The sequence below is a fragment of the Erigeron canadensis genome, chromosome 2, assembly GCF_010389155.1.
Source record: "Erigeron canadensis isolate Cc75 chromosome 2, C_canadensis_v1, whole genome shotgun sequence".
Taxonomy (NCBI): Eukaryota; Viridiplantae; Streptophyta; class Magnoliopsida; order Asterales; family Asteraceae; genus Erigeron; species Erigeron canadensis.
The window spans coordinates 4,209,939-4,220,436 of NC_057762.1; the positions used below are offsets into that span (position 1 = coordinate 4,209,939).

The window sequence follows — 10,498 nt, forward strand, 5'->3', positions numbered from 1 at the left end:
AATATTTTGTTATGAAAAACCTATTTGTTATTATTTTTGAGTGGATTATAAGTGCATTTTGACTACTTTCATTAAATTGTAACAAGTTTTGAAAATTTTTTATGAATAAAACAAATTAAAAATAGTCGCACCGGCCGATATTTCCGGTAATACCGATAATACCATAATTTTTTCCACACTAGTATGATTAAAATACCAGTTTTTAAGACATTGGCTTAAAGCAGAATTCACCTTTCAAAACAAAAAAAAAATATAAAAGTAAAAAAAAATAATAACTAAACATTATGTACCATTTAAGTAATTAAGAAACATTAGGTATGAAACAAGCAATATCGTGCAAACGTTAGGTATCATTTAAGTAATTAAGAAACGCGATATTACATATTTACCCCTCACCTGCAAGTCATGTTGAGGGGTTTTTAATGGCTACGTGACGGCGTTAGCCTCCAGTATGGTCTGAGTGGATATTCGCATACGTTGGGTATGATCAGAGTAATTTCGAAAGGAAAGGTATGAAACTAGTAATATGGCGCAAACGTTAGGCATCATTTCAGTAATTAACTCTTCTTTAAATGATATTGACGTAATCCTTTTCCGATATGGTTTTTCTCAAGTTCCCGTTTTAAAAATTAAAGGATGATGTCATACATATAACATATATCTTTTTTATTAAATAAAAGAAAATATCTTTTACAGTTTTAAATAACTAATTCGAATCCCATGAATTTTGCTATCTTTTTGTGCTACTTTTTATTCAAAAGTAATAAGTGATCATAAATCAACTGACATCATGTAACCAAATGGACCCATAAGATAAAGACTCTAAGGTTATAGGTATAAATCTTGCCAATGGCAAGTGTAAACCATATATTTTGTGCTCTATGTGTGAAGATGATGTTTTACTGGACATGAGATTTATGTGATATGCATTCTGGGTACCAAGATGATACATGGGATGACTAGATTCCCACCCATTTACTTTTTTTTATTTTTATTTTTATCTTTTTGTTCAGAAGTATTCAATGCACATGGTATCATGCAAGTATCAAAATATGGCATATGGATTTTTACCTTTGTGACCATTTAAGAGATGCAATATTCATATCATTGTTTTTGATGTAAGTTCTATAAGATACAAGTTTTACAGCTAATTATACAAGCCAATATTGCATAATTGTGATAAATTTATCAAAACAAATGATACTAATATCACTTCCTTTCATTTAATAATACACATGTCTATGATGGTTAACATACACAGCTCGGTCTACTCATAGTACACTACAACTAAACGACGTTTTGTGACTAAAAGATTATGTGACTCATTAATTCTGTCATTAGAGTCAAATTTTAAATCTATCTCGCTTCTTATTACACTCCGTTGTTATGTACAAAAAGAATTCTATCAAAGATTATGTCTTATACTCCTTATATAAAAAAGCAAAAGTCTCTAATACTGCTTATGGGGTTATGTTCTGTGGTTGTTTTATGTGTAAAAGAAAAGGTTAGGCCATGAAGTCCCGGTTGCACGCTTCCCTTGATCTTTCACACACACTTCACCTCAGAACATATATCAGCCTCCACCACACCACCGCTTAGTTGCTCTCTCTCACACCACTACTCAGTCGCTCTTTACAAAAAAAAATGTTCATATGCATCTAGTGCAATCGTTTACATAACAATTGTTCATCCCTACAAGGATGCTTTCGGGTCATAGACCAACAAGAATTCAAGTCCAATCAAGAAAGCACTACCACATACGCATATTCCTAATATAACTAATAAAAGATGTGTCGTTTCTTTGACTTCAATCCATATCTACCCTCCAAATCAACCCTGGTTCCCAGCATTTTTTTGGTTACAGTTACACCTTTTAGATTGACATAAGGATTCACAACAACGGATCACTAATGTAACACTCAAATATTATAAATATGAATTTAGTATCTTTTTTTTATTATAGTTTTGCCATTAAAATAATTTCCTAGCATTTAAATTTGAAATGTGAGGTTAAATTAGTTGGAACTTTAGTGGGCAGCGAGTATTTTATCCACTTAAAAAGAAAGAGGGAGTGGCACATGAGGATGGTGCTAGCCATTTCCTTGTTGATGAGTCATTTTCCCCCACTACAACCACCATTTTTTATAGATTCTTCTTTTACAAAATTTCTTTTCTTGTGTGTGTGATTCTTAATTCATCTAAATCAAAGAAAGTGGAAACCCTCCAAGAAATCATTATCAATAACTTCAAGTGCTATTAATTGAAGTTGAGGGTTTTGAGGGTGGTGGTGGTGTGGAGGCCGAAAATTAAAAGAAAGGGAGTGAAAAGAATTGAGTGTGCGAATGCATGTCATCGTCTAGTCGATTTCCATCTCAATTTGAAAGTACTTTTAATTATTTTGATTGTTTAAATTAGGGTTCTTGATATTATAATTTGAGGATTCTTGGGAATGAGTGACTTTATAGTGGAACTCTAACTAACTTAACTTTTAAATTGGAAATTATGAAATTGATAATATTTTGAGTGAAATTTATATTGAAATAGCCATTTTGTTGATACCATGATTGTGTTTTGATAGTGATATTATATATTGTTAATGAAAAGAAAGATGGAATGATGTGTTTATCATGTTAGTGAGATAATGAAAAATAAGATGATGAAATAAATAGAATAATGGATATCTTGATGAAATGAGAATATTAAGTGTGGCTAAGCACAATTATGGGTTGGATTAAGAAACTTAGTAGGGATGCGGTAGATTAGTTAGAGATATTACAAGTTAATGTTGTTATTGATAGGTGTCTTATATAAGTAATATGATTGGAAACTAGTTGAGTATAGTCATCATTGAGGTGAGTACGTTTATATAAGAATATACACATGTTGAGTCAATCACAAGATGATGGTGGATTCCATGTCTTGTGATTGAGTCGATGTAGTGAAAGACTACACATCGTATGACATATTAAAGATTGACTATACGGGGTATGGCAAAAAGGGTGAAAGACCATACGGTGTATAGTGTATAGTAGTAAGACCATATGGGGTATGGCGTATTGTGACTATACGGGGTATGGCGTATTGTGAAAGACCATAAAGGGTATGGCAAATTGGATAAGACCATATGGGTCGGGTATGACATAAGGTTGTAAAACCATACGGGGTATGACAAAGTGATTTGGTTGTTAGAATAACATCTTTTCATTGATTGTTTGATTGTATGGATACAGGTATTAAGTGTTTTTGTAAAGTTGTAAAGTTCAAGACTTTTGTTATGATGATGGATTGGTAAGTGATAAGTTCTAAGACCATACGGGGTATGGTAATGTGATCTGAAAACTAAATGACATGTTTTACTTGGTTGGTTGATTATCCGCTAACTTATATTATGTGTTAATATGAAGGCATGAATGGATGAGTTGATATGAAGGCATTATAGGCCCCATATTATAGTTTCTCATGCTTTGTTTCCAATATATGTGTAATTGTATATAAATGTACTCACTAAGCGTAAAGCTTAACATTTTAGTTGTTCATCTTTTTATAGGTGGTTCTAGGAGAGAGAACTAGTAATTTGTTAATTGAAGCGTTGGTACTTGAAGTTGCTAGTAGATTGAAGGTATTTTGACTATTCGCGGATGAGTGGTACTTTTGGTAGATACCTACGGATCACACCTCATATATGGCTCTTGGTACAAAATTTATGGTTTGGGAATGATTAATGTGGGTAATTTTTAGTAACTTGTGTGTCATATGGTCTATGAAATCTTGATGGAAAAAGTTAACTTTGAAACGATTGGCAGAAGAGGTAGATGACCCCTTTCGTTGTGAAACGTATTCTTGACCATTTGAAAGCTTTTGGAATGTTCGTAATGGGATTATGTCTTATTTGTATGAGAAATGGTAATTGAGTCAAAATGTTGAAAAACGTCAAAACGAGTGTTCTTGGTGTACAACAGAGAGCACGACCTCTGTATCACGGAGCACGGTGTTACAGACTGCAAAGGCCATGTTCCACTGACCTCGAACCTTAATTTTTCCCGAGCCTTCGTTTGACTTTTTCGGGTCCTGAAACTTGCATCATAGTCTATTTACATCATTTTAAGAACATTCCATATGTCTTTTATTGATTTGAAACATTTTGATTTTTCGCGAAAAATGATCGTATTTTTCAAAGTATAAGTTATAAAATTGGGTTCTCAATAATTATGCTTTATTTCGGGTTGAGTCCTGTCAACTACTCACATCATAATCATCGACAAATCAATCAATTAATCAACATAATATACGACATCATCAAATTATCTCTACAACTTGGTACTAATGAGGCAAGGTTGTCAAAGGCGCATCCCATGCATTGACTACAAGCCTTGTTGTATAATGGCTCAAGCGACCAGACTCAACATAAATCGCTCGTGGCGCATCCCAAACGGTTGCCAGGGGAGCATCACATTAGGCAACCCTACAATACGATCAACGAGACGGGGTGCATCCCGTGAGATTGTTGGGGCGCATCCCATTAAACAACCAATCATTTATGAATCTAACGTCAGAGGAACTTCCCATTGAGCTATATGCATAAGTATTCAACTATCATCTAAATATAGGACCCAATAAAAGATATCGACACTAGTTTTACAAAACCGAGTATACTTTCCACCCCAAAGTTATCAAAGAAAGATGAGAATAAGTCTGAGCTCAACAAAGATCACAACCAACTATACAATTAATCAAGTCAACTCAAGGTATCCCACACGATAAGGTCTAGCTAAGTATTCCATAACCCAAACCCAAAGATCAATTGTTAAACAAATTTAGAAGTCAAAAGTTGAAACATGAAAAGTTGTGGCGCAACCTGGAAAGTTGAGGCGCAAATTGCAAGTCAAAAAAACCAGACAAGACCAAAGTTGCGACACAACACTCCAAAATTACTCTCAAAGTTGTCGTGTAACTCATTCTGGTTAGCTAACGGAGATTTAAAGATTGTTTGAAAGTTTCTTGATGAGCATGACTGAGATGCGGCGCAACATACGAAAGTTGCGACACAACTTTTCAGTTTTCCAGGAAATAAACGGTTTTTGACAAAAAATCGGCCCCTTTTCATGCAATTTCTAAGATCTATCTATTACCAAAACTCATTACCAATGTACAGAAACATATAATCCAACTCTTTTCTTTCATCCACTTTCAAAATCACAAGATCCTATTTGAAATAATAGACCAAAGTAAAACCGAATCAATCTAAAGATTTGACCATAGGAAACCAAGATTTAGTTAAGAAACACATACAACAACATAGACCAAACCTTTTGAGAGTAATTTCAGTTACCAAAACCCTCTTGAATGTCAAATCCGAATTTTGAGCCACCAAAGATTAAGAACACTTTGAACACCAAGGAAATCTTGAACTTTTGAGGATGAGTATTATTATTACACTAGGTACTAAGAAATTTTGTCACACCAATCTATTAAATCCAAAATTTAGTAAGAAAATAGAAAGAGAGTCTGTTTGGTTGAAGATTTAGTGAGAAAAAAGAGATAAGATAAGGAGAGAGTGAAATGAAAGAATGAATGGGTTGGGGAGGGGTTAGGACACAAGCTCACAGAGTCACACACTAGCACATACACACCCCTATCCACTAGCTAGTAGTCACCACCTTATAGGTAGTAAAACGAGAATGTCTTCTTCTTTTTTGAAAGGTGAATTTCACTTGAATCTTCGTGTCGCAATTCGACAGCGAGAGGTATAGCATACGTTGTCTTAACCGGGTCCGCGCTAGAGAGCTCCCTCGAATTAGAAATGTCTATTTCATAAACCCAATGGGGGGGAACCCCTATGAATCCGCCTGAAGGCACGACGATTAATAGGGGTAAACTCTGCCCTCTCAGACTTGAACCTGGGTATACCCAAGTCAAGCCTTAATAGAAGGACTACCTATATCTCAAAGTTGGTGGAATGGAGATTCGAACCTGAGACCTATAGGTCACTAGGGGAACTCCAAACCACTACATCAACTTATCATTGATAGGGGGTAAATGTCTAACAACACAAATTAAGCTACATAACATATAAAGTCAACTCGATATATCATTTATAACAAGGTTTCGATAACTTTAATAACAAAAATCTAACGAGTCAAAAATCACTAGTGTTAAATTTTCATTCTATATACAAACCTAACCTTATTCGTGTAGAGACTACACATAGTCTTACATGAGATAGTGTAGGAGTGGATATGTTTATCGTTCAATAACAAAAAAAAATAAAATAATCTAACCTATAAGATCTCATCCTTCAATTTTCTTTAGGGTATATTGTTCATCCGATGGTGACACATTTGGTGAGCTAAATCAATAATCTTCATAACGATAGATATCCAAAACAACAACATCGATATCTTTAAACTCCATCTTGTCGGTCTCTTTCTTATCGTTGCGCATCGGAAAATCGTATCAAATGGGAAGATGGGAGCAAAAATCCAGTTGGTGTTGGGTAAATATGTATTCTTTTGTCATTGGCTGTTTGGCTGTAGCGGATTCGGCTTGGATTTCTTGGAGCATTGGAGATAGCGAGAGAACTAACCTTTGCTTGATGGGCATGTAGTTTTTATGTTTCCTTTGATTTTCAATGTTGATGTAAATGTTCTTTGGTACTTTGTTTTGTTGTTTCTTATCAAAAACATGTTATGGTATGCGTCAAAAACATCACAGAACCGATGACACGATCTTCGTTGATTACGTTTTTCTCTCGTGTCTCGATTTTATTATAATAGGCACGAGTCTTAATTATTTAATCCATTTTGCAGTATAAGCAATTAACTCGTGCATCGGATCATATAGTTTGTGTATTTCGTTGTATCTTTAAATTTTGTATATTTTAAGCTCTAGCATTTTTCTGGGTATTAAGTCAACAATAAATAAAGAGCGAATAATTGACATATTAAGTCTATCGATTAGGTTGGAGACAAGTTCAATTTATGTGGATCTATTACTACTAGAAGAAAGTGACTATATCAATAAACAAATACGAGTGAGTTTTAAAATCTTTATATATCTCCATATAAGACAGAAAATCGCATATTCCAACTGTATCCTCGTCACATTTGTCATTAAAATTTTTGTATAATCGTGTCATTCAACCAAAATACCGGCCTGTCGTTTTGACCCGATAATCAAACACGATGATCGGCATAGAAAGAAATTAAACTCAACATTCTCCAATTCCTCCAGCTGGCCGGATTAATTCTGGCCTTTTAAGTATATTTTGTTGCGAGTTTTGCTGACTCAAATTGATATATATTCTCAAACCTCATGTCTAGGCATGATTTACGTTTTGAGTTAGCAATTTTGGGTGAATTTAAAAGATACGATCGGAAGATCCCAATTGAAAAGATAAAATCAGCTACTAACAACTTCGCTGATGAAAATCTCATTGGACAGGATTCCTTTGGGAAGATTTACAGGGGACAAATCTTGGAATCGGAAAGAACGGTCCCTGTTGTAGTACGGCAGTTCAAGGAAGAGTATGCGTATCGTAACAATGATCTTTCGACAGAGTTAAAGACTCTATGCTTGCTCAGCTCGCATGAAAATATCAGCTCCATGAAATTATCCTTCATCAGTGATTATGACATTTTGTTGATAAAAAAGATCGAGGCCAATGGAAGTCTGGCCGAACATCTATCCGTTGGTTTAACCCTCTCATGGACGCAAAGACTGAACATATGTATTGGTGTCGGACGAGCATTGAGATACATTCATAATTCTCACTTTATGCCATCCGACTATCATACATATACTTTTGGTCATAGCTCCGCGGGACCTGTTTTTTATATCATACATGGCAACATCAAGAGCTCGGAAATTTTACTAGATGACAACTGGCAACCCAAGCTCCAAGGTTTTGAGCCTTTTATGCTAGTGGAAAGAAATACTCTTTTACGTTATAGGAATTATGAGGCCACGTTACAATACAAGGACCCAGCATATGCAAATTCTGGAGTTTTGACTGTCAAGTCAGACGTGTTCTCCTTTGGAGTTGTTTTATTTGAAGTCTTGTTTGGGAGGGAAGCGTCTACTCCATACGAGCAAGAGCAAGCTACAGAGGATAATTGGAATTTTGCTGAGTTCGCCAGATTACATTGGGAGAGTAAAACGCTGGATAAAATGATAGATTCCGATATGCAGAAAAATATGGACTCAAAATCACTTGAGATCTTCTCAAATGTAGCATATGCTTGCTTGATGGAGCAACGAGAAGAACGCCCAAATATGGAACAAGTTGTTAGGGAACTTGAGCAATCCTTGGAACTTCAGAAATATCATGTAAGATCGTCAACTGCCTTTCGTTTTCTACGTTCCATCTTCTTTATCTTTTTTTTAATCATCACGACCTAAAATATAAGTATAGTAATCTGTTTATTAATTGTCTGAATGGATATTATATTATAGGAACACTCAATGGTTACATGTACAAATTCATCATCCACTCAATTGCAGGTAATTATTTAGTGTTATTTAGATTGAAATGGATGTTTTGACTTTGACTTTGACAATACAACATTGACTTTGACAATGTGTAAATGGTCTTTTAACTCAAGGACATAGTGTATTAACTATAGTTGCAGGGGGAAAGTTTTGAACATTTGAAGATTCCACTGAAGGATATACTATCAGCCACGGAGGAATTTGATTCAAAATATATAATTGGGAAAGGTGGATTTGCTACGGTTTACAAAGCCAACCTTGAACATTTTGAAAGTAAAACCTCTTCATCAATCGAGGGGGGAGATGACGGCAGTCATATGCGCAAGATATCCAGCACTGTAGCAATAAAGGTCATCTCTAATACAGCAAACGGCTTGGGAGACAAAGGGTTTGTCGCAGAAGTTAAAATGCTTAGCAAATGTAAGCATCAAAACATAGTATCTCTTCTTGGCTATGGTGACGAAGGACCTCAAAAGATCCTTATTTACGAGTATGTTCCTAATGGAAGCCTTGATGGTTATTTGGAGCGCTCTTATAGAATGACTAATCTTAGTTGGGGTCGTCGTATACAAATATGTCTTGATATCGCACATGGATTGGATTATTTACATTCTGGGTTGGATGGCAATGAAATAATTATACACCGTGATATAAAGAGCGCCAACATTTTACTAGACAATAACTTAAGAGCGAAGATTGCTGACTTTGGGCTCTCCAGATTATACACTATAAATTCAGAAAATAGCACCATCAATACTAAAACCATTGCGGGCACAGATTTCTACTTGGATCCAGCATATCAAAAGACAGGTGATCTAAAGAAAGCGTCAGATATCTACTCTTTTGGGGTAGTTTTATATGAACTTTTGTCGGGGACGTTGGCCTATGATAAAATTCACACAACCGATACTGAGAAGGGGCTTCCATCTATAGCACGCCGTCTCTTCAAGGAGGGAAAATCTATGGCAATTGTGGATCCTAGTATTAAGGAAACAGATGGAAGTATTTCTTCACAAAGTAGAGTAGCCGATCAACATTCTTTGGACACATTTTTAAATATTGCTTATCAATGTTTGGCGGAAACTCAAAATGAGCGTCCAACAATTGAAGAAGTCATCAAAGAACTTGAGAAAGCATTAAACTTTCAAGTAAGTTATAATTGTTTACAAAAATAGTTCCCTTTTCCATTTTTAATTGCTTGTCAGATTGTAGTTTGCCCATCCATCCAATTTCAAAATACATTAATTAATAGACCTTGGGTAAATCCATTAAGGTTCGAATCTCACTTTCTATAGATAGTTGATTGAATGTCATGTTTAACAGAAAAGCAACGAGGACAACCTCCAAGTTTTGTTTGAAGACATAAATGTGGCCACACAAAGCTTCAGCGATTTCAACTGCATTAGAGAAGGAAAATTTTGGAAGTTATATAAAGGAGAATTTCCACAAGATAAAGGATTTACTGCCATCATTGCAAAGCGATGGAACAAGTCTGGTCAAGGACATCAGCAGCTATTTTTTAGAGAGCTTGAATTTGGATTCAAGAATAAAAAATGTAAAGAGATCACTAACCTGGTCGGGTATTGTACTGAAATGGAAGAAAAAATCCTTGTTTATGAGCATTCATCAAAAGGAAGCCTTGATAAGCATTTGAACGATCCAAGTCTCAGGTGGATAGAACGTCTCAAAATATGCATCGATGTTGCTCGGGGATTGATACGTTTTTACAACAACACATCAGGGAAGCTGATGATGCATGCAGACATCCAGAGTAGTAACATTTTAATAGACGGTGACAAGAAGACTCAAATTTCTAATTTGGAGTTGTGTACAACCGACCCATTTGACCAATCAACTGTTACCATCAGCAAAAAAGATGATGCATATTCATTAGGTGTACTCTTACTTGAGGTGTTGTCCGGGAGATTGGAGTCGGAAGATCCATCTAAGCCTCTAGGCCCTTTGCGTCTCGATTGGTGGGCCAGAGAACAAGAAGTTGATGAGATGGTGT

At 35.3% G+C, this 10,498-nt stretch overlaps 1 protein-coding gene across 1 annotated transcript; it reads left to right on the forward strand.

The window, feature by feature from the left end:
- The first annotated feature begins 7,311 nt into the window (after positions 1-7,311).
- Positions 7,312-10,487, forward strand: LOC122587549 (serine/threonine-protein kinase pakD-like). The gene is made up of 5 exons (XM_043759731.1): positions 7,312-8,325; positions 8,452-8,499; positions 8,622-9,635; positions 9,811-10,398; positions 10,473-10,487. The coding sequence occupies exons 1-5, from the start codon at positions 7,312-7,314 to the stop codon at positions 10,485-10,487; spliced, it is 2,679 nt and encodes an 892-aa protein (XP_043615666.1).
- The last annotated feature ends 11 nt before the right edge of the window (positions 10,488-10,498 follow it).

Excerpts from the sequence above, each read along its gene's own strand:
- LOC122587549 (XM_043759731.1), top strand. The coding sequence starts at position 7,312 with ATGTCTAGGCATGATTTACGTTTTGAGTTAGCAATTTTGGGTGAATTT. Across the intron at positions 8,326-8,451 it reads TGGAACTTCAGAAATATCAT|GAACACTCAATGGTTACATG; the intron begins GTAAGATCGTCA and ends ATTATATTATAG. Across the intron at positions 8,500-8,621 it reads CATCATCCACTCAATTGCAG|TTGCAGGGGGAAAGTTTTGA; the intron begins GTAATTATTTAG and ends TATTAACTATAG.